This window comes from Phragmites australis, chromosome 7 (genome assembly GCF_958298935.1).
Source record: "Phragmites australis chromosome 7, lpPhrAust1.1, whole genome shotgun sequence".
Taxonomy (NCBI): domain Eukaryota; kingdom Viridiplantae; phylum Streptophyta; class Magnoliopsida; order Poales; family Poaceae; genus Phragmites; species Phragmites australis.
Window position 1 is genome coordinate 292,889 of NC_084927.1, and position 21,777 is coordinate 314,665.

Consider the following 21,777-nt stretch of genomic DNA (forward strand, 5'->3'; position numbering starts at 1 on the left):
TTTTGTGCATGGTGAGGTCTCGGTGACTTAGCAAAACATAGATTCTTGTCAAACATATCAAAAGAACAACAATTATATTTTATTGCTCTCCTCGAGACAGGTAGAACTGAATTTCACCTACATCTGTCCATGGCTTGCTTTAGAGACCCTCAACACGTTGTTCATGCCCATTCACATACCTATATATTACTAAGTTGGAGAAGGGTCATACGACATCAACATCTCATGTACAAATTCTTAATCAAGGCCATTCAAACTCGTGCATGGGTGCTCGGCCCAACACTGGGCACACATGTATAGAACGAACCAATTTTGGACCCACCGCCCGTCACCCGTGAAGCTCTCGTGGCCTTCCACTACCACCATGCATCATCCACTATATAAAGCAATGACCTCCCTCCTTCTCAACGCAAGCATACCATCAATATATATACAGCAGTAACATCTTCTCGAATCGTCCCTCAACCCATATATTGTTAGCATAATTGTCAATGGCCAAGATTGTCGCACTAATCCTTGTTGCTATCACATTGGTAGCCGCACAGGTGCCGGCGGAATGCGCACCGCCGAGAAGTCCATTAGTGAGGTGGACTCGAAAATGAAGAAGGCCCTCGATGGCGTCATCTCTTCCGCCCCACCGGCAGAAACTAAAGTTGCTGGAACTACCGCTGCCTACGAGAAAGCTGCTGATGTTATCATTGCCGCCGCGCCCGCTGACGAGTTTACAGTAATGGAAGAAGCCTTCAACGCGGTCGAGTCAGTGCCGGCGGAATGCGCCATTGCCGACAAGTCCATCTGTGAGGTGGACTTGAAAGTTCGGAAGGCCCTCCATGGTGTCGTCTCCGCCGCCCCACCGGCAAAAAAGCCCGAAACTAAAGATGCCACGTTCAAACAGAGTTTTGTTGCTGCAGCTTCTCTCGCCCAGGCTGCAAATGCAGGAGACGACAAGAAAGTCGCTGGAATTACCGCTGCCTACGGGAGGGCTGCTGATGCGGTCATTGCTGCCGCGCCCGCCGACAAGTTTACAGTAATGGAAGAAACTTTCACGGCTGCTCGTCCTATTGCTTGAGCGGCACCTCGTCCATGTTCGAACATGAGACCTTCGCTGAGACAGCCTGCTGTGCTACCACACACGTACTTAGCATCAATGATGCATCATTCATGTAATCACTATTATTGAATCCATTATGGCTGTACCTTCAATTTGTAAGAGCACGTACCGGTAAGTAATGAAGATATTCGAAACCCTTATCTATAGAGTGACATGTCATATAGGTGAAAGGCCCGACAAAAGTTTTGAGGTGCAACCTCCGCCATCCCATCCGCGATATGGTATGACAAAAAATTAAACCATTGCAGTACCTGTTGACTAGTGGTTTAATAATACAGACAGTTACTTTTGAAAGTTGACGCATTCAAATAGAAAGATTTCCTTCTTACCGTTATGCACTGCTACACGGGGTAGCCAATGAGATCCAAAACCTCCTAATTTCCGCGATAACATTAACCCTGCTCGTGGTCGCTTCCATCTACCAAGGAGAGTGAAGGAGAAGGAAGAGGAACAGGATCAGCAATTGACGAAAGGTCAATTTGTACTATCGCCGGAGCAAAAGAAAAGGAAATAATCATGAAATACGCGGTAAATTAATACTCTACCCCATCTTTATTTCTCCTCCATTTTCTTGCCTATCTCAGCAGCACAAGATAGGGAACAGCTTCATCTCTTTGATCGGCCACAGCTCGCGGCCATGGTCGTCAGAACCATGGTCATTGGCGAACCAACCAGTATTCAACGTGCAGGCCATGAATATGCCAGCGTCATCAAGATCTTTGACCTCTTTCAAATACTTTGAAATAGGATCAAACGTATATACACGTTGCTGGATAATATTTCGTCCCTAGCTCTATCTATATAGTATCCATGTGCAAGGAATACTAAAATAAAAAAGTTTATGAATTTCGTGCACACAATTTTTTGGCTTTTTGTGCGTGCCCGTGGTTAGTGATGAATAAAGAAGGGAAAGGTCGGACAGCACTCGACAAGGTCCATTATTCAATCAGCTTTATATGGCACTATACTAACATACATGTATGCGTGCTACTATATGAATACGTGGCTAGCTGGCCGAGTATAATACCTTGGCACTACTTTGGGATGATTTACAGATCAAAGAAAGAGGAGAACAGCACAACAACCTATCGTTATGAATGTGGTCACCAACAGCACGCGCGCGATTATTCACATCCAATAGCTAAGCATGAGCTCGATCCAACAGAACGGCTTCCGAGTATCTCGCCCTCGTGACGGACTCATCCAACAGAAGAGCGGTGGCGCTCAGCTTCAAAGCTTCTCTCGGCCAATATATGGATCTGTTTGGGAGAGTTCTAGCTTCAAACTTCATCGTGGATCTAGGATAGCCCTCTCAAACATCCTAGCTCTATCAATTCGTAGAGCAACCAACTCCATAAAGCAATCCCTCTTCTAGTTCATTTTAATGGAGCAGCTGAAGGGGTACTCCACCAACTCTAATTCCATATGTACTTATGGAGTTAGTAGTAATTACACGCCAATGTCATTAAGGTAATACCCCACGCCTCTAGCCCCGCCCCTTCCCTACGCCCCCACGCCAATGTTCAGACTTCAATTAAGAACAATTGCGGACAGTAGAACTTCGTCAAAGGAAAGATCAATCATGTCACCGCAAATGAAGCTCTGGATCCTCAGGATGTGGTGTACGGTATGTTCTTCATCAACTCTCAACCTGCATCAATTTTATTTGATTCTGGAGCTTCGTATTCCTTCATAAGTACTCAATATGTTGCAAAGTATAGTTTGCCTATGGTTATGATGAAATACCCTATGCTTATTAGCTCTCCCGAAGGAGATTTGAAAGCAAAATATATGGCTCTAGGATGAAACTTAAAATAAGGGGGGTAGATTTTTCAGCAAATCTTATAGTTTTGGAATCAAAGGGCGTAGATGTTATTCTCGAAATGGATTCGTTAGCTAAATTCGATAGAGTTATAGAATGTGTCAGAAGGGCAGTTCACCTAACCAATAGAGATGGAACCAAAGTTGAGTTCGTGGCTACTATTCTAGTAGCAGAGGATTGTTCTCTCAATTTGTTTGAAGAAAACCCCATTGATCAGATCAGAGTGGTCCATGATTTTTCCGATGTCTTTCCCGATGAATTGCCAGGTATGCCACCAGATCGAGATATTGAGTTTGTTATTGAATTAGTACCCGGTACGGCCCCCGTAGCTAAAAGGCCAATAGAATGTCCGCTAATGATCTAGTTGAGTTACAAGAAGCAAATTCAAGAGCAATTAGATAAAGGTTTTATTAGACCAAGTGTGTCGCCTTGGGGAGCCTCAGTTCTTTTCGTGGATAAGAAAGATGGTACTCGAAGAATGTGTGTAGACTACAGAGCACTCAATGATGTGACTATTAAGAACAAGTACCTGTTACCCCAGATTGATGATATGTTTGATCAGATGAGAGGAACTCGAGTGTTCTCCAAGATTGATCTAAGGTCTGGATATTATCAGTTGAAGATTCGATCTTCAGATGTCCACAAGACCGCCTTCAGTACTCGATATGGATTATATGAGTAAAATGTCATGTCTTTTGGATTAACCAATGCGCCAGCTTACTTCATGAATCTGATGAACAAGGTATTTATGGACTACTTGGATAAGTTCGTGGTGATGTTCGTCGATGATATTTTGGTTTTCTCTAAGAGTGAGGAAGAACATGAAGAGCGTTTAAAAATAGTGCTACAGACACTCAAAGAGCATCAGCTATATGCCAAACTCAGCAAGTGTGAGTTTTGGTTAGATCAAGTCGCTTTTCTCGGCCATATCATAACAACTGGAGGTGTAGTAGTAGATCTAAGCAAAGTGAAGGATGTGTTGAATTGGTTAGCGCCTACCAATGTGTCAGAGATCCAAAGTTTCCTTGGTTTAGCAGGATATTATCGCCGCTTCATAGAAGGATTCTCCAAGATAGCTCAACCTCTCGCCTCTTTGCTACAGAAAAACATGATTTTTAAATGGAGTCCAGCTTGTCAAGCAAGTTTTGAAGAGTTGAAGAAGAGATTGACTACAGCCCCAGTGCTAGTTCTACCAGACATCAGTAAGAACTTCGATATCTAATGTGATGCTTTGCGACAAGGACTTAGATGTGTTCTCATGCAAGAAGGTCAAGTCGTAGCCTATGTGTCAAGGAAGATAAGGAAGCATGAGGAACATTATCCTATACATGACCTGGAGTTAGCAGCAGTGGTTCATGCGTTGAAGATTTGGAGACACTATCTCATTGGAAAATGGTGTGAGATATACATGGATCACAAGAGTTTGAAGTATATCTTCACCCAACCAGATTTAAACCTTCGACAGCACAGATGGCTAGAGTTAATCAAGGACTATGATGTGGGAATTCATTATCACCCAGGAAAGGCTAACGTAGTAGTTGATGCTTTGAGTCATAAAAGTTACTGTAACTTGATAATGGCTCAAGAAAGTCAACCCGGGTTATGGAAAGAGTTCGAGAAGCTTAACCTTCGATCTGTGGCAGATATGAAAACAACTACCGTGGAAGTTGATTGCACACTTGAGCAGGATATTCGTAAAGGTCAACTTGAGGATGAGAAACTCAAGGAAATTAGGCAGCTTATCAAGAAGGATAAAGCACTAGGCTTCACAGAAGACAGTCAAGGTACCCTGTGGTTCAAGAAGAGAATCTGTGTGCCTAATCAGAAGGACATTAAAGAGTTAATTCTGAAAGAAGCTCATGATTCAGCGTATTCCATTCACCCCGGAAGTACAAAGATGTATCAAGATCTCAAGGATCACTATTGGCGGTACGGAATGAAGAGAGATGTTGCAGAGTACGTAGCCCTTTGTGATACTTGCCAGAAGGTCAAAGCAGAACATCAGAGACCAATAGGATTGTTGCAACCCTTAAAGGTACATGAATGAAAATGGGAGGAAATCGGTATGGATTTCATTGTTGGATTGCCCCATACACAAGGAGGTTATGATTCAATCTAGTTTATAGTTGATCACCTAACCAAAGTCGCTCACTTCATCCTGGTTAAGACTACATATAGTGGATCCAGATTAGTAGAGTTGTATATGTCAAGAATAGTATGTTTGCATGGGGTGCTAAAGAAGATTGTCTCAAATAGAGGTACTCAGTTTCCTTCCAAGTTTTGGTAGAAGCTACATGAGTCTATGGATACGAAGCTGAATTTCAGTTCTACCTATCATCCTCAAACATATGGTTAGACTGAGAGAGTAAATCAGATACTCGAGGATATGTTGAGAGATTGTGCTCTAAAGTATGGTAAAAGTTGGGATAAGAGTTTTCCTTATGCAGAATTCTCGAACAACAATAGTTCTCAGGCAAGTCTTCAAATGTTTCCATTTGAAGCATTGTATGGAAGAAAGTGTAGAACACCGCTATTCTGGAATGAGACAGGAGAAAGTCAAGTATTTGGTCCAGAAGTTCTAAGAGACGTAGAAAAGCAAGTGTAGATAATTCGAGAAAATCTAAGGATTGCTCAGTCAAGATAGAAAAGTTATGCGGATAACAGACAAAGAGAATTGACGTTTAAAATTGGAGATTTTGTGTATCTCAATGTTTCACCTACCAGAGGTCTTCGAAGATTCAAAGTCAAGGGAAAGTTGTCACCAAGATTCATTGGACCTTTCAAGATATTTAACAAAAAAGGAGAAGTAGCTTATCAGTTGGAGTTACCACCTCAATTGTCAGATGTACATGATGTCTTCCATGTTTCTCAGTTGAAGAAGTGTCTTTGAGTGTTGGAAGAACAGTTACCAATGGAAGAATTGGATGTTCAGTAAGATCTCTCCTATACAGAGTATCCAGTGAAGATGATTGAAAGATCAGAAAGAGTGACCAAAACCAAAGTAAAACCAATATGCAAAGTACAATGGAGTCACCACTCAGAAGATGAAGTGACATGGGAAAGAGAAGAAGACCTGAAGACGGAGTTTCCTCATGTCTTCTTCGATCTGTCCGAATCTCTAGGGCGAGATTCATTCCAAGGGGGTAGGTTTGTAACACCCTAAATTTTCAATTTTTACAAATTCCTAAAATTTGTTAGAATTTAAATTGAGTTTAACTAAATAGCATATGTTAAAATCTATTTTATAAAGTTAAATCTAAAATTGACATAGGATATTTTTTTTTGTGCACTTATGCTGTTGTTACGCATCTAGGGTTCATTTGGTTTTTGTTGGATTTGATTTGCTTTGGTTTTGAATTCAAAAGGATTAGAAAAGAAAAGGAAATGAAAATGAAAAAGATAAAACAAAAACCCCTCCCAGGCCGCCCTTCTCCCTTTTCTCTCCTTGGCCCAACCGTCGACTAGCCCGACCTAGCGCTGCGCTGGCCTGCCTCCCGCCTCTCTCCTGCGTGGACCGCGCCTAGCCCAGCTCGACCACTCCTGCAGCCACTCGACCACTCCCTGCCTGCAGAACGTGCCCCCGCCTGAGCCACCTTCTCCGCGTACCACCATCATGTGGGCCCTGCCTGTTAGGTTCATCATCTCCGAGTTGAATCAGCCAGCAGCCGCCGAGTCCGAGATGGAGTCCGCTGCCTCCGTGGATTCCTGAGCCGCCCCAACGCATCTCTTGTCACCTATATAATCCGCTTGACCCCCTCGGTCTTTTCCATCGACAAAGCCGCTAAATCCCGAGCTATCTCACCGAGTTCGATCTCGTCACCGCCACTATAATCGCCGCCTTCAGCCGAGCTCGCCGCCAAGCCACTTTGTTGCAGCTCCGACCCATCTGAGCCACCCAGAAGGACCACCTGCCTCCGTCAAAGCTTAAGCCGCAGTCGCCTTCGTCGTTTGGCCACCGGAGCTTCCTCGCTGACGTGTTCGCGAGCTTCACCGTCGCCTCCGTCATCGACGACCACCGTCTCGTGCCTCATCGCTCTCGGTAAGACCCCAGATCAATTCATTGTATGCCCCTTGTCATGTTCCATCGCTCAGCGTTGCCACCGTTCCGGCGAGCCTTCCGACCGTGCACTATCGTGAACCCCTCGGTCGCCACAGTCCTGTGCCCCCCCCCCCCAGCCGCCCGATCCAATCTGTGTCATCCGATCTTAAGTGTGCGGTTTAGATTAGATCTATCATGTACCCCTTCGGAGCCCAATCACAAATCGCCACGTGTCCCTCACTTAACCCAGTCAGACTCCCTCGGCCGAGTCACCTACCACGTCAGCGCCACCTCGGCCGTTTTGCCCGTGTGTCAGCCCAGTCAGCGCACAGTCAGCAGCCACGCAATAAATCAAGGTTTTCCGATATAAAAACAATTCCAAATATTTCTTATAATTTGTAATTTTGCAAATAAGCCCCTAAACTTCTCTATTTTTACCTAAAGGTCCCTATCTTTTATACTTTAGTCCCTAAATTTTTCTATAATTACAAATAGTGTTTTTACAAAAAGTCCTTAAACTTTCTGTTTAATTCAAATTTAGTCCTTTTCTTTTATAAAATAAACCATAATCTTGTTTTAGCATATCTTTTGCGTCCTAACTCCTTTTTCAACGATTCTTGCGCCGTTGAATTTGTTTTTCAATGCTCTAACTTTCTAGATAGGTTTTGTCTTATTGTTCTTTTGTTTTGTGCTCTGTTCTTAGTGCACTTTGTTTGTGTGCTTTTCTAGTAATTGTGCGATTAGACAACGACGCCCCGGATCAGTTTGAAGAATGTCAAGACCAGGAGCTAGAGTACACTGAGCAGCAGCAATGAGAAGGCAAGTGTCCTCAATCATCTTGTACCTATGTTTTTAAATATTTTATTTTACAAATTGCATGCAATGTCTTTCAATATAATAGGTCACCTATGTTAGGTTTTTTCCTAGATTTTCCTTTATCATCCTTTGGAACCTAGGTGGTTTATAGTTAGGTGTATTTTTGGTAGAATTACTTAGCCATGCTATTGGGATGTTGGGAAGTGTTTTATACATGATTAATGGACATATGCAATGGTGATGATGAACTTGTTTTAGTAACATGGAACTCTAGGACCTGGGCAAGAAGTTGGTTTGGTATTGGTGGTTTGTGTGATGGGCTTGTGGATACGTTCCAACCAGAGGTGTTATGTTTTGTTGGTTATTTTCTCTATTAGATAGTCTTGCCCAAGTATCACATATAAGGACTGGTTCGTGAAGCAACAACCAAATAAGTAATGTACCAACCACGAGGTTGATATGGGTAAGGCTTGGCATATTGGTTAGATACTTGGCTGGCATTCGTCGGAGTACCAGGAACTAATCAATGAGCATGTGTTAAGTGTCTCATGAACATGGAAAAATGAAAATCATGACTAGTGGGGAAAGCTAGACAACCTCTGTAGAGTGTAAAAAGTGTTATACAGTCGTGCCGGTGATTATGGGAGACTTGGATCCTCACATGATTAGTTGGTTGTGGTTATGGTTTTGGTTATGGCACAGGTGGTACTAGAGAGTTATGGTGGAGGATAGTTGTTAGGTCGTTTAGGTTATATTCACTTAATAATTGTTTAATATTTTTTAATTACTTACTATTTTTCTTACTCGCATTTACGCAAATATAACATGTGTTAGTCTATTCTTGTTGAAAACATACATATCATTACTTTACCACACTTGCTGAGTACTCCATGTGCTCACCCTTGCTATCTGCCAAAATACATATGCTGCTCAGTGGAAGACTTCGAAGATTTTCAAGACAACGAACTGGTGTTCTAGGAGCGTGTTTTCCGATCGGTGCCTGTGGAGTGCTTGGTCGCCGATGCTTTCACCCCGCTGTCATCAGTTAGTTGTTGTCGTTTAGCTAGTAGAGTTGTTTAGGTGAAATCTTTATTGTAAGAGTTGAACATTTGTAAGTTAAAGTATTATTTTTATTACTTCACCTGTGATGTCCTTATATGTGTTAAACTTTCTGGACACACATAAGTCGCACTTGGTTTTGTCCGTTAAAACCGGGTGTGACAAAGGCCCACCAGAGGCTTCGCCTACAATGATGGCTTTGGTACTCTCTTCGGGGGATTTCCTTGGGTCGACATGGGGAGGCCTTCAGCCGGCCTTCGAAGGCCTGTGTCGCTTGCCCGAAGGTTCCATTTGTCATCAAGTGCTTCCTGAAATAATGCAACGGTATTCTTTGTCAGTAAATAGTGTTCACCAGAAATCTTCGACTCACCATCCGAAGGGAGCCTGTGAGACCATTCCCAAACAGGGTCCATATATTTTTTTTCAATTTAGTGATTGTGATACCTGTATGTACAAAATCGTTACCTCCTGACATGTGGAGCCCACTCCCACTTGTGAGTCACGTGGGACAAAACTAGGTTCAAAACCGTGCAGGGAAAATTATCCGGTTTGGATAGTTCAGGAAGTAATAATATATGATTTTGTTATTGAAAGAGAAAAAATGGATTGGGACAAGACTTGAGGAGGCGAAATAGACTTCTTCCAAAACTTTTTGTTATAATTTTTTGCGGATTTACTAGTTCGATTGACTAAAATTATAGCTTTGTTTCGCTCGACGTGTTGTTCTTCTGATCATCTGATCGTACATTTGTCCTGTGATCTGTACTTAGTTAAGGATTTTTATCTGACATGCACCAGAAAATTATAAATATCTCTACTATAGAAAAATATTATTCACTTGTGAATCGATTTTTTATCAGGTATTAAATCTTCATCCAATGATTACTGTTGTCGAGTGAAATATATCATGTTTTAACTCGATTGAAAATTAGTAACTCGCAAGTTGTTGGGCCTTTTGATCGTTGGCCCATGAGAAAAGCATTGGAGGGAGGGCCCATGATTGTCGCATATATTCGTCTCCGAGTTTGGCGGAGGCGGATGGATCCCCGACGCAGCCGCAGCGGCACCACTCCCTCTCTTCTACCCTCCCTTTCTTTTTTGTTGCACCGGAGAGAGGGAGAGAGAGAAAAGAAGAGGAAGGTATGGAACGGAACGGAACGGATGGTTGGGCGCCATGGGCGGATGGCGTGCCTAAAACTTCACCATATGGAAAGAGAGAGAGAGAGAGAAAGGAAGAGATGAGCGAAACCAGAGGGAGAAAAATGGAGGAGAGAGAGAGAGAGAAGGGGAGGGAGGGAGGGACTCGCAAGCGAGGCAGAGAAAGAGGACGAGAAATAGCCTGCATCGAGGCGGCATAATTTCTCTTGTTGAGGAAGTGGTGAGCAGGGCAGGAACCATTCCCAATTCTCCATCCTCCTCCCCTCGCCTCCCTGCATCTCCTCAATCTCCAGCTCTCCGATTTCTCCATCTTCTTGAGCGTGCATCAAGATCGATCGAGCAGCAAGAGGAGAAAGAGAATCCCAAGGGCGTGGATGACTCCAAAACAACAACCAAGAAACAAAGAGCATGCATGTCCATGGATCATGGCCTCCCACTTCCTAATCAACGTGCCACGTTCCCTTCTTCATGCTGCCTGGATTCATTGATTAATTCATTCCCATTGAGAAAGAGCGATCGAGATAGCACCGGCAGGGATCAGCAGCAGCCACCTCCCTCCTTTGATGGGCATTTTTTTCCATTTCAACTCCAACACCAACAGGTACCATTTATACATCACATCTTCATTTGGTATGGAAGTTTGCATACAAGCAGGCCATGTTCAGGCAAATTGAGTACAACTGCCACAGTTGTCCCATATTTTCTTTTTCTGAAAGAACACATCGATTGAATTTTCATTTTCGGTTTTCAAATATTGTCTTTTCATTTCTGTACTCTATATTGCTTCTTTCCGTAGGAGGGAGGGAGGGAGGGAGGGAGAGAGAGTTGGCAAAAAGAACACATTTCTGACACACATGTCCCACATTTTAATTCTAAAAACGCATTTGGTTGAATTTTCCTTTTGGATATTCGAATACTATCCTATTCATTCGATCACTGTATTGACGGAAAATCTAGTTACCATTTCATAGGATCACAATAACTTTGTTTATGCATATTAGCCCCAAGATAACAATATATAATCTTTAATTTAAAACATTATAGTTTCGTAATGTGTAGGCATGATTTTTTTCCTTGCGAATTTTACCTGCAAGTTAGATTTAAAGATTTTTTAAAAAGAAAAGTAAGGGCAGGAGCTCGTCCAATCATTAAGTTGGTCAATAAATTTAAAATATATATATTACTGTTTTGAGCTTTTCTTAAGCTTCCAGATTTTGATATCCAAAAATGTATATACACAAAATGTGTCAACACAATAACAGGGACTCATGGTGGAAATTTTCCACGGCTCGTTGATTTGGAATATGTAGCATTATAAATATCATAGGTACTTGCTGGGAGAGAGGAAGATCCTCATATATCCCTTGTCACTTCGTGCATCGCATTTTTTTTGTAATATTATTTCCTGAAACTTTTGTGTCTGTAGGCTTTCCAGGTTGATTCTTACAGTTGTTTCGTAAATAACTCGATTGCAGTTGATGCTATGGTTGGAAATAGGACATGGTTTGGAGGGCTTTTCAATAGCTCAGGCAAAAGGCGCCAAGTAAGTGCAGAGAAGATATTTGAGCTGACCCCTCTTCAGGTAAAGATGCATTACAATCAGTATCATGCGTGTAGGCACAATACATTTACTCGTTATCCTCTTGTTGATTATAATCCTGACCTCCCAATTTTCTTTCTAAATTAAAATACATTATTTTACTAATTTTATTCAGTATAATAAGTTACCAGAAAGCAAGAACAGATGTGTACTTCAGTTTTTTTTCATATTCTTCTGTTCTAATCTTCAAATTCCTATATGATGGTTGTCAGAGAACATTGTTGGGTCCCTTACACAACTATCTAATATATATCGACTAAAGCACTGATTCACTCACCTTCACGACACTTACTTCCTCATTGAATGTAAAAAAAAATGAAGAATAATTGACATATCTCAAAAAGAAATAGTTGACATAGATCCCCTTTGTAGGGAGTATTATGATTCAGGTTCATTCTAAAGTTCATCTTTAGCTTTCATGGCAAATGTATATTACACTCCATGATGTAACAAACGATTTGGCCCTGATATCGGAATGAAAGGGAACTAGAGAATGAGCTGAAGCAACTAACAATATCTTTGTTCTGTCAATTTGGAAAGGATTCTGGATGATCTCTTGTTTTAGGAAAAGATTTATAGATTACAATGTGTGTATCAAATCTCTTCCCTTCTTGCAGCTGAACTAACCTTTTCTTAAATATTCAGGAACAGCAGTTGCAAAAGTTGAAGGAAAGGCTAAATGTACCTTATGATGAAACTCGGCCAGATCATCAGGTAAGAAATTCTATGCTTAATTTGCTTCACAAATATCCAACAATGCCATTAATATGGATGGAAAAGAGACATGAAAAATTAATTTCAACCCTGATTGTTAAACGGTCATGTGAGCCTGCGGTGAATTTTAAATCCATGCTTACGACATTCAGCCCAATGTATTTCAACTTTCAACTAGTTTGTTATTTGTTTTTCTCATTTATACCTTATTGACTTCAAATTGATGTTGCCTTTTGCATTTCATTACCTTGTGGACTTTGGTTTTAGGAATCACTTAGGGCTCTTTGGAATGCCTCCTTTCCTGATACAGAGCTCACTAGCTTAGTTTCAGAACAGTGGAAAGATATGGGGTGGCAGGGCGTGAACCCAACGACCGATTTCAGGTTACTTCTGGTTTTCTCTACGATTACATTATCTGTTTGTGAAATATGTTTGCTGCTGTTGATTCTTAGTTTCTCTAGAAACAAAATGAACTGCTGATTGTTCCCCTATATATGGTAGTCCGGTAGAGTTACGAACACACTTATGTTTCCCTGACAGAGAAGAGTTTTGAGAATATCATGTGATTTTGATTTTCAGGGGCTGTGGATTTGTTTCACTTGAGAACCTTTTATTTTTCGCAAGAACATATCCGGTATGTCCTTTTCATTGTTTCAGTAAGTAACAAGAAAGCAACTTGGATTCATCTTGTAAACTGAACTCCTCCTTGTGGAGTGAGCGAAGTGAGTGACCTTTGTCATACTGACTGACATTTCGCGGTTGCTGCTGGCTGATCCAACTATTAAGCAGGCTTCTTTCAAGAGGTTGTTGCTGAAGCAACAAGGAATGCGAGTCACATGGGAGTACCCCTTTGCCGTTGCAGGTGTAAACATCTCATACATGTTAATTCAGCTGCTGGACCTCAACTCAGGTATGCATGTCAATTGGACCAGAATCGAAGCAACACAAGAATAACAGATAACTGTTTTCTGTAGGGGCCACTTTGGCATCTATCCATACATGTGAAACTGTCTAGCTACTTGGAATTAAGAATTACTAAATAGACTATGTGCATTGCATTGCATCGCATCAGTTTAGTTTTGGTCAAAGCATTAAAACTAGTAATCAAGGTACATCGATCTAACCATGCGCGTTGCATTCATACGAGTCAAACAACTCGATCACCATACAACCACATTACAGTATAGTTTTAAATTTGTTTTTTTATTCTCAAGATGATCAAGGAATCTTTTGATTTGATTACGACTGTTCCATGATGAGCATTTCGTATAATACACACAAACAGCTAGTGCTAACTGCTAACTGATGCGCAACCGTCTCATCTCGTTGCGTTGTGGTTACAACGGCCCTGCGTGCCACCAACATGATTGCCTGCCTCTATACAGAACAGAACAAGCAGGCCTCACCAGAATCATGTGCTTCGAAACAAAAGAATGGCTTGATGTTTGTTTGATTTGATGGTTCAAGTGCTCCCTCTTGGATGAATGATTGCTGGTTCCATAACTGCTTGTAGTGGTTCCATAACTTGATATACAATACCTGAAAAGCTCATCTCGTTGACGGTATATATTCAAGATTTCCTTTTCTCTTTTTTGGTTTTCAGCGCGACCGAAATCTTTGCCAGGGATTAACTTTATCAAAGTGTTGGCAGGTAACTACCTTGGTAGTGATCTTTGATTCAAACTATTTGAATCTTGGATTGGTTCGTGACACTTAACTTTATCAAAGTGTTTGGTTGACACTTAATCCTTTTGGTAGAACATGAGGAGGCATTTGATGTGCTGTACTGCATAGCTTTCGAGATGATGGATGCTCAATGGTTAGCAATGCGAGCGTCGTACATGCAGTTCAAAGTAAGCTGCTGCTGCTGCTAATCATGAACAATTTAATTATTAGTTTAAGGATGGGATGCCTGTGCATTTGAGAAGTAATCTTGGACTGTTGATGATGTGCGTTTCTCCTCCTTTTGCTTTGCTGGGGAATTGGAATGGAACTGCAGGAGGTGCTGGAAGCCACAAGGCAGCAGCTGGAGAGGGAGCTCTCCCTGGAGGATCTCCATGGCATCCATGACCTGCCTGCTTACAACCTATTGTACAAATAGGGGATAGATCCAATCCAGTCAAAGGAAAAAAGAAAAGAAAAGAAAAACACACATCATCGATCAGCCTGTAAAATACTCCATCCACTTCTTCTCTGTTTTGCCACGGAGTCTAGGGATATATATTATGTATGTATATACAGGTACACGCCCCTGAGCTGAGCATACGTACTTCTCTCGACTGTTTTTATCATGCATGAAAAAAAAAGTTAATCCTGACAGCCAAAAAAACTCTGAAGTGGTAGCTTTCAGATATAAAAAAAGAAAGAGTTGTTTGCACTTGCATGAATTGCTGCTGCATGTGCCAATTGCTTTGACTGGTCCGAGCTAGCTAGCCATCCAATGATCAGATCGGATCCGATCAGAGCCGGACCTTATGTGTTTGGCTGTGCATAAATATATTATTTATTTATATCTGGCGCATGTCATGTGATCCTGATTCTTATTGGGGGAAAAAAGTTGCAAGCGAGAGATGTAACTAAACTAAGTAGCGCTACAGGAACAGCATACATAACATTTGAATAATGATACGTTCCATCCCTGCAAGTGCAACAGTGTTGCAGATGAGATACATACCACTGTTGCTGTAGCATTACATGGATAGATTTGGCAGAGCAGAAAAGAGCACAAGACAAGAGAGGAACCAACCAAAACATACCACTGTTCAAATGAAGACCAAATCATTACGAGAGAAGTAAAAGGGAGCCAAGCCAGGCTTTTGGTCTTGCTACAAATTAAAATGGTTCCGTTACTGCATATGGGCAAGGGTGAGAAATTCTGAAAGACATGCAAATTTTTATGTCAGAAGCTAAAATTTGATCCCGACCGAACCTCCTGTGTATCTGCTCCTACCAAAATTGGAGAAGAGAAGAGAAGAAAATGCATCGGAATGGAATGAAACACCCGTGAGCCATGATCAGATCAGCTGTTAATCTCAAGGGAGAATGATGGAGATGCCCTCTGCACGTTTGCACACGGGTAAGGAAGAATGATGAGCCATGGTGAGTCAGGATCAGAGCATAGCACCACACTTGTACCCATGCTCGACATTCAAGGTACCATTCCCTGAGGACTGCACGGCTTGTGATGAGCCAGCCAGGCAGCATCAGGTAGCAGAGCTCTCCCTCTCCCTTGCAGGAAATCTTCTGTTGCTTGATTCCTTCCAATCCTTTCCTTTTCTTTCCTTTCAAAAAAGTGCAACAGCTGAGCTCCTTCGACAGAGTACTCTTGTGTGTGTGTGTGTCTCTCTCTCTCTCTGCAATCGGCATGCTGATCAATTCGCTTCTCTTGTCTTCTCTTGCAATTGCAACAAACAAGGTAAAGAGAAGAAAAAAATCAAGTCTTTAACAATCCTCCTATTTCTATTTGGCTAGCTTCACTAATTGTCATCATAATAATCCATATAAGTGATAATAACAATAGCAACAACAATAATAACAGCTCTCTCATCTGCTCTGTGCTACTAGCCGCCGCCGCCGCCGTCCGCCGTCCGCCGTCCGCCGGTGGCGGGGCGGGGCAAAATGATTTACCAAAACCAACATGACTCAATTACAGACAGCACAGGTGGATCGGATGGATCAGATCAGAATCGGGCGTTCTCGAAGCCGTGCAGGTCGCTCACCCTGTTCATGGACTTGCGCATGATGGCCACCTTCGCCAGCTGTTCCGCCGCGCGCCACGCTGACGTCGGTGTCAACGGCTCCCCACCTCGCGGCGTCCCCACGGGCGTCGTCTCCGCGTCCCCCCTCCTGCCGCTCCTCGACGTGGGCGTCAATGGCTGCTGCTGATGATGCTGGCTGCGCCGCCACCGCATGTCGCTCAGCTCGGTATCCAGGCTGCCCACCAGCTCCTGCTGCTGCTGCGTCGGAGGGGACTGCAGCACCAGCGCCCGCGCCGACGACAGCAGGTGGATCGCCGTCGCCAGGTCCTGCAGCTCCGCCAGCCGCCGCGACTCCGCTACCGCGCGGGTCGCCACGAACAGGTCGTGCAGCCGCCGCGACCACGAGCTCCCGTCGCGCAGCTGCGGCAGCAGCAGCGGCTGCTCCGCGCCGCGCACCGTGTCCTGCGACGCCGGGTCGCGGTAGCTGCACCGCGCCGACAGCGAGTGCGGGTGGTTGTGCTGCGCGCCCAGCGGCGCGCGCAGCTCCACCAGCAGCTCGCGCTCCTCCTCCGCATACATCTCGCCCAGCCGGATGCTCACCGCCCCGCCGCCGTTGCCACCGGCCAGGGACACGGCCTGCTGCCCGGGACCGCACGAGTACACGGCCGTGATCTCTCCCGTCGGGAACAGAAGCTCCAGATGCACCTCCTGCATCACCACGCTCACAAGGCCGCCCAGGCACTTGGCGAACGCGTGCTCCACAGGAGGCTCCTCCGATGCCTTCTCCTCCTCCTTGGCCACAAGCGGCGTGTTGCCAGCAGGACCGATAGGGATCTCGACGTGCGTGAACCGAGTTGCCGGAGCCACGGCCGGGCGACGGACAGCATGGTGATCGTTGCCCTGCTTCCTCGAATCTTGTTGCTGCTGCTGTGTATCGGATAGGAGCATGACGGTGGCGACCGGGTTGCGATCGCGCCGGTCCTCAAGGACCTTGGTGGCCTTGCGCAGCGCGTCGCCGACGCAGACGCTCTGCGTTTGGGCCTGCGCCTGCTCCTGCCCCTGCGCCGTGGCGCAGACCACCAGTCGGTCGACGATCTGGCGCGCCGACCGCTGGCCCTGCCTGGTCATCCGGCGCAGTGGCAACAGGCGCTTGGCGGCGCCCGAGAAGGCGACGATGGAGAGGCGGTCGGCGGGGCCGAGCGAGGCGACGACGAGGCGCATCCCGCGCTTGAGCATCTGCAGCTTCTCGCCCATCATGCCCTGGCTCACGTCCAGCACCGTCACCAGGTCGATGGGTGCGCGCCTCGGGGTCGCGGAGGACGAGCGCAGCCCCCCGGGTGCCTTGGCCTTGACGGCCACCACGTACTTACCGTGCCTCCGCCCGGACGACACCAGCGCGGTCTCAGGCGCCACGGTGACCGCCAACCCCGATGTCCTGGGGCGCGGGAAGAAGCCCCTGAACTCGGCCTCCTCGTCGCCATCGTCCTCGTCTGCCTCTGGGATCGGGTTGAAGCCGCTGCCGTTGGCCGCGGCCTTGGGCGCCAGCAGCGGCTCGTCGTCATCGTACAGCTTGGGGGCACCGGACGCGGGCGGCGGCGCCTTGCGGCCGTCGTGGAAGGAGCAGTGGAGGCGGAGGGAGGCGAGGAAGGGGGCCTGGCGCCACGGCGAGGCGCAGACGGGGCAGGAGAGGACGCCGGCGGCGGAGGAGGAGCGGGCGTGGGCGGCGATGCAGGGGAAATGGAAGGAGTGGGAGCACTCCGCCGTGAACACCGCCGAGCTGCCGCCGCTCTTGACGCCGCGCGAGCACACGCCGCACCGAGACTGCAGAGAAAATCGCTTGCAAGCATCAGCCAAAAAGTGAATACATTCTTCACTTGGCATCACATTTTCACATTTTGCAACGGAAAGAGGTAATCTTGATTGAAAAAACAGGGAAATGATGACCAATTTCGGCTTTTTATGCTCCAAAAACAATTTGGTTTTCAATCTAAATTATGAACAGGGAAAGAAAGCAACGTTGGGATGAGGAAAAGATGGTCTTTTTGGCAACTAGCAGTAGGATCATTTGGAGGAGGAGAGTACTCAAATCAAAATCCTGAGAAAGCTGATCTGATCCATCTTTTTCGCCGCTAGGCTCCCCCAGCCAGCCAGCTTTTCCCCTTTCTTCCACTTCACAGAACAATAACAAAAAGCAGGAGTTGCATCCTGCTGCTGCTACCACGTTAGGTGTTTTTTTTTCTTTCTTTTTCTTGGAGAATGGGGAGAGATCCATCCAAATCCAATCCATGAAAGAGAGGAAAAGGCTGGATGGGGATCTGAATGCTGCTAATCTAATCGGTCAGTCTAGAGAGAAGATCCTCTCACCCACATTACATTCCCTCTCCCTCTCAGATCATCACTGATTGGAAAAACAAAGGACTGGACTGATTGGAAAAGCTGCTCTGAGCGATGATATAATAATAATTACACAATCATCACAAGGAAGGAAAAGGGAGGAGGGAGGATTAAGACAAAACAGAGACGGTGGTGGTAATGATTGGAGGTTTCTAGAGATGGGATGGGGATCACCAATCACCAGCGGCCAAGGCAAACGACAAGCCGCTGATTGCTGCTGCTAGACTAGTTTTTAGTGCATTCAATGCAGTTCATCAGCTTGCTTGCAGCACCCAACAACAAGAAGAGAGAGAAATCGATTCTTGTTTTCCCTTCCAGTACTAGTATTTTGGATCAAGGGAAGAAGGAGAAGAATAGTGAAGAAATTGCGGACCTTGGTTGGGAGGAGCGAGGCCTTGAGGAGCGCGAATCTGGAAGGGGATCTGGGCGACGACGGCGCCGACAGCGCCTGCAGCAGCGGCATCCGGTGCTTCCTCATGAGCGCCGGCGCGGAGGGCGGCGTCACGGGAGCGGACTCAGCCGGCTCCTGCAGGGGCTTGGTGCGGCACCGCAGAGTGGGCGTGGACGGGTTGCTGCCACTGCCAGTGCCCTTGATGACAGCGGAGAAGAAGCCGCCTGCGCGGGGGCTGGGTGTGGTGGCGTCGTGGGGGCGGCGCTTCTTGCTCTTGGAGTCGTCGTGGTCGTCGCGCTGGACGGACGTGCAAAGCGCCCTCCGCCACCCCGTCCCCATCTCTCTCTCCTCTCTCTTCTCTTCTTCTTCTTCTTGATTGGTCAGGCCAAGAAGAAGAAGAAGCGAAACGAAACTGGAGGAGGAAGATGAAGAGAAGGACGCTGCAAGTGAGCTCGATCTTAGTTGCCACTCACTGCTACTAAATAATATGGCAAGGGAATCCCGGCCTGGGGAAGGAAGGAAGCTCACCTCAAAGCTCTCCCTCCTCTCTGTTTGCCCTGTGTGCAACTAGTTTAGTACTGCTACGACGTCGACGACGACTCACCTGTCCACCATAATTTATCCTCAAGAAGAGAGAGTGAGAAGCTGCCCAGCGATTATTATAGCCGCCGCTGCAGCAGCGCTCAAACTACTCGCTCGCAGCGCATCCCGGATCCCTAGCGTTTATTATTCACAAATTCCTCTTCCCCTCTCCCGATAACTCCCTCCGGGTTGTATTATTGTTGCTACGTGGCCACCTCCAACTCCGAAACTTGCAACTTGAAGATTCCCTACGTTTTCCATTGCAACTCAAACATGTTAGCTAGGATATAACTCAATTGTTACAGGCTACCTTAAAACACACACTTAAAACACACACCTAATTGTTATTTATTAAAATCTTTAAACTTATCAAGCTGTGTCATTTAGATTTACGGATTCTTAATCTGCAGATTTAGATCATTAATATTGTTAATTCTTATATTCTAATCCATAATTTTTCATGCCCCTTTGGTGCAGACGTGGTATGCCACTCGGACGCCTACTTGGTGTGTAGAAAAATTTAAAATCAAACAAATTAGGAAAAATAAAAAATATCAGAAAATAAGGAAAATGTCACATCAAATTTTTAGGAGAACAAACTAAATGCATTCTATATATATGTCAGGATCAAATTTCCATACATGTAGTGACTTTATAAGTGATAACATAATAGTGTCATTAAATAAAGATAAGATTTATTACAAAAGGATATGTAGGTCTTAAAGAAAATACTAAGATAACTTTCAGCGATAGCAGGTCTTTCATCCATTCATAGACGTTGTCCGAAGGAGCGCCAGCCTAGAACATGGTCTTCAGGTTAAAATCTTCCTTCGCCTACAACTCGGCTCCATCATCCGGAGGTCTTCGAAATCTTCGCCTTCTGAACAGCAATAAGGGGTTGGGAGAAGGCAAGCATGAGTATATGGAGTACTCATGTCACACTCGATTTTCAAGAGAACAAACCAGATGTATTCCACATGTATGTCAGGATCAAGTTTCAACATATGCAGTGATATTATCAGTGATAATATAATTGTATCATTAAATAACGACAACATTTATTACAAAAAGACCCGCAAGTCTAAGAGAAAACACTAAGATAGCTTCCAGCGGTAGCCGGACTTCCATCCATCCACAGGCGTTGTCCAGAGGAGCGCCAGCCTATGACATGGTCTTCAGGTCGACGTCTTCCTTCGCCTAGAACTCGGCTCCATCATCCGGAAGGTCTTCGAAAACTTCGTCTTCTGAGCAGTATCAAGAAGTTAGGAGAAGGCAAGTGTGAGTACATAGAGTACTCAGCAAGTGTGGAAAAACATGACATATAGGCTTTAAGACAAGGAAAAACTTGACTCTGATTGACTGCAACTATACCAAACTAATCTAGGACTTAAAAAGATATATCAACCTATTTACTAGGTGATGACTCCAACATTAAAGGGGACAACTCATCGGATTCCATCCGACTACCAAACTCACCAAATATCTCATATCCGGCTACCGACTCATCTGGTTTCCACCACCCGACTACCCAAAACCAACCATTCAAGAAGTCCAAACCCGCTCTTAACCATGAGCACGACTAATCGATCAGTTTTACACTCTGCAGAGTTTGCACACTTTACCCACGAGTCGTGATTCTCGTTTTGTTTTACACTTCCGGGGTGTAGAGCCGGGATCTCACTACAAGGCTTTTACAAAGCGCCTCCAAATTCGTAACTCACTAAGTTTTCACCGCTAACAGGGATTTCATCCACTGCAGAGGCCCCCTCTTGTGCCACTTAACTGTCCACCGGTGCGTACAAAATATGAAGGACGTCTAAATATTTGGTCAGGCCGTACCCATATAAGCCTCGTGGTTGCGCTGTTATGCTAGGTAACATGCTTCACAAACCGGTCCTTAGGATCCATCACAGGAACAACCACATACCTGCTGTGTAGCACCACCTCAAACTAACCATTCAGTTGGGATCTCTATACCATGTTACTACAAGATTACCATACCTAAATTCTTGTTGTATAAACATTACTGCAGATTAATCTTTACCCCTACCATAACAGCACTAGCACATCTACCCTTTATTTCCCATAACTCATCAACGACGATAAGGAATGTCGAACAAAATCTAGTAAAACCCTAACAATGGGATTCCATATTAAACAAGCATGCATCTAGAAAAATAAAAACTACATTATCCTACAATGGTGTCAAAGTGATCAAGGACACTTGCCTTCGAATGCGGGTTGATCAAATTCCTCGAACGTCTGGTCATGCAAGCTCACACTGCTCGTCTCCTAAAGCAAACACGCACACCGGAAACAAACAAACACAACATCTAAGAATAGAACACAAAACAGCAACAATGCACTATAAAAAGGTTACTAATGGATAGTAC

General features: G+C 44.9%; 3 protein-coding genes across 4 annotated transcripts; 2 read left to right on the top strand and 1 right to left on the bottom strand.

The window, feature by feature from the left end:
* The first annotated feature begins 477 nt into the window (after positions 1–477).
* LOC133923383 (uncharacterized protein OsI_030282-like) lies at positions 478–1,219 on the top strand. The gene is given in 2 exon segments (XM_062368695.1): positions 478–575; positions 578–1,219. Coding segments are annotated over 2 exon segments (576 nt in total). The 5' UTR covers positions 478–491; the 3' UTR covers positions 1,070–1,219.
* An 8,674-nt stretch (positions 1,220–9,893) lies between these two features.
* Positions 9,894–15,051, top strand: LOC133923796 (uncharacterized). The gene is made up of 9 exons (XM_062369055.1): positions 9,894–10,606; positions 11,481–11,587; positions 12,251–12,319; positions 12,587–12,702; positions 12,899–12,953; positions 13,109–13,229; positions 13,923–13,970; positions 14,078–14,172; positions 14,319–15,051. Exons 2-9 carry the CDS (start codon positions 11,489–11,491, stop codon positions 14,418–14,420), a joined length of 705 nt encoding a protein of 234 aa, XP_062225039.1. The 5' UTR covers positions 9,894–10,606; positions 11,481–11,488; the 3' UTR covers positions 14,421–15,051.
* A 686-nt stretch (positions 15,052–15,737) lies between these two features.
* Positions 15,738–19,619, bottom strand: LOC133923795 (E3 ubiquitin-protein ligase WAV3-like). Of its 2 annotated transcripts, none has more exons than XM_062369054.1 (3): positions 19,331–19,619; positions 18,785–19,214; positions 15,738–17,838 (listed from the first exon to the last, which is right to left on the bottom strand). In XM_062369054.1, the coding sequence occupies exons 2-3, from the start codon at positions 19,139–19,141 to the stop codon at positions 16,000–16,002; spliced, it is 2,196 nt and encodes a 731-aa protein (XP_062225038.1). In that variant the 5' UTR covers positions 19,142–19,214; positions 19,331–19,619; the 3' UTR covers positions 15,738–15,999. The 2 variants fall into 2 exon arrangements, with proteins under 2 accessions (XP_062225038.1, XP_062225037.1); XM_062369053.1 differs by having other exon boundaries at positions 18,785–19,242; positions 19,331–19,618.
* Positions 19,620–21,777: the final 2,158 nt, after the last annotated feature.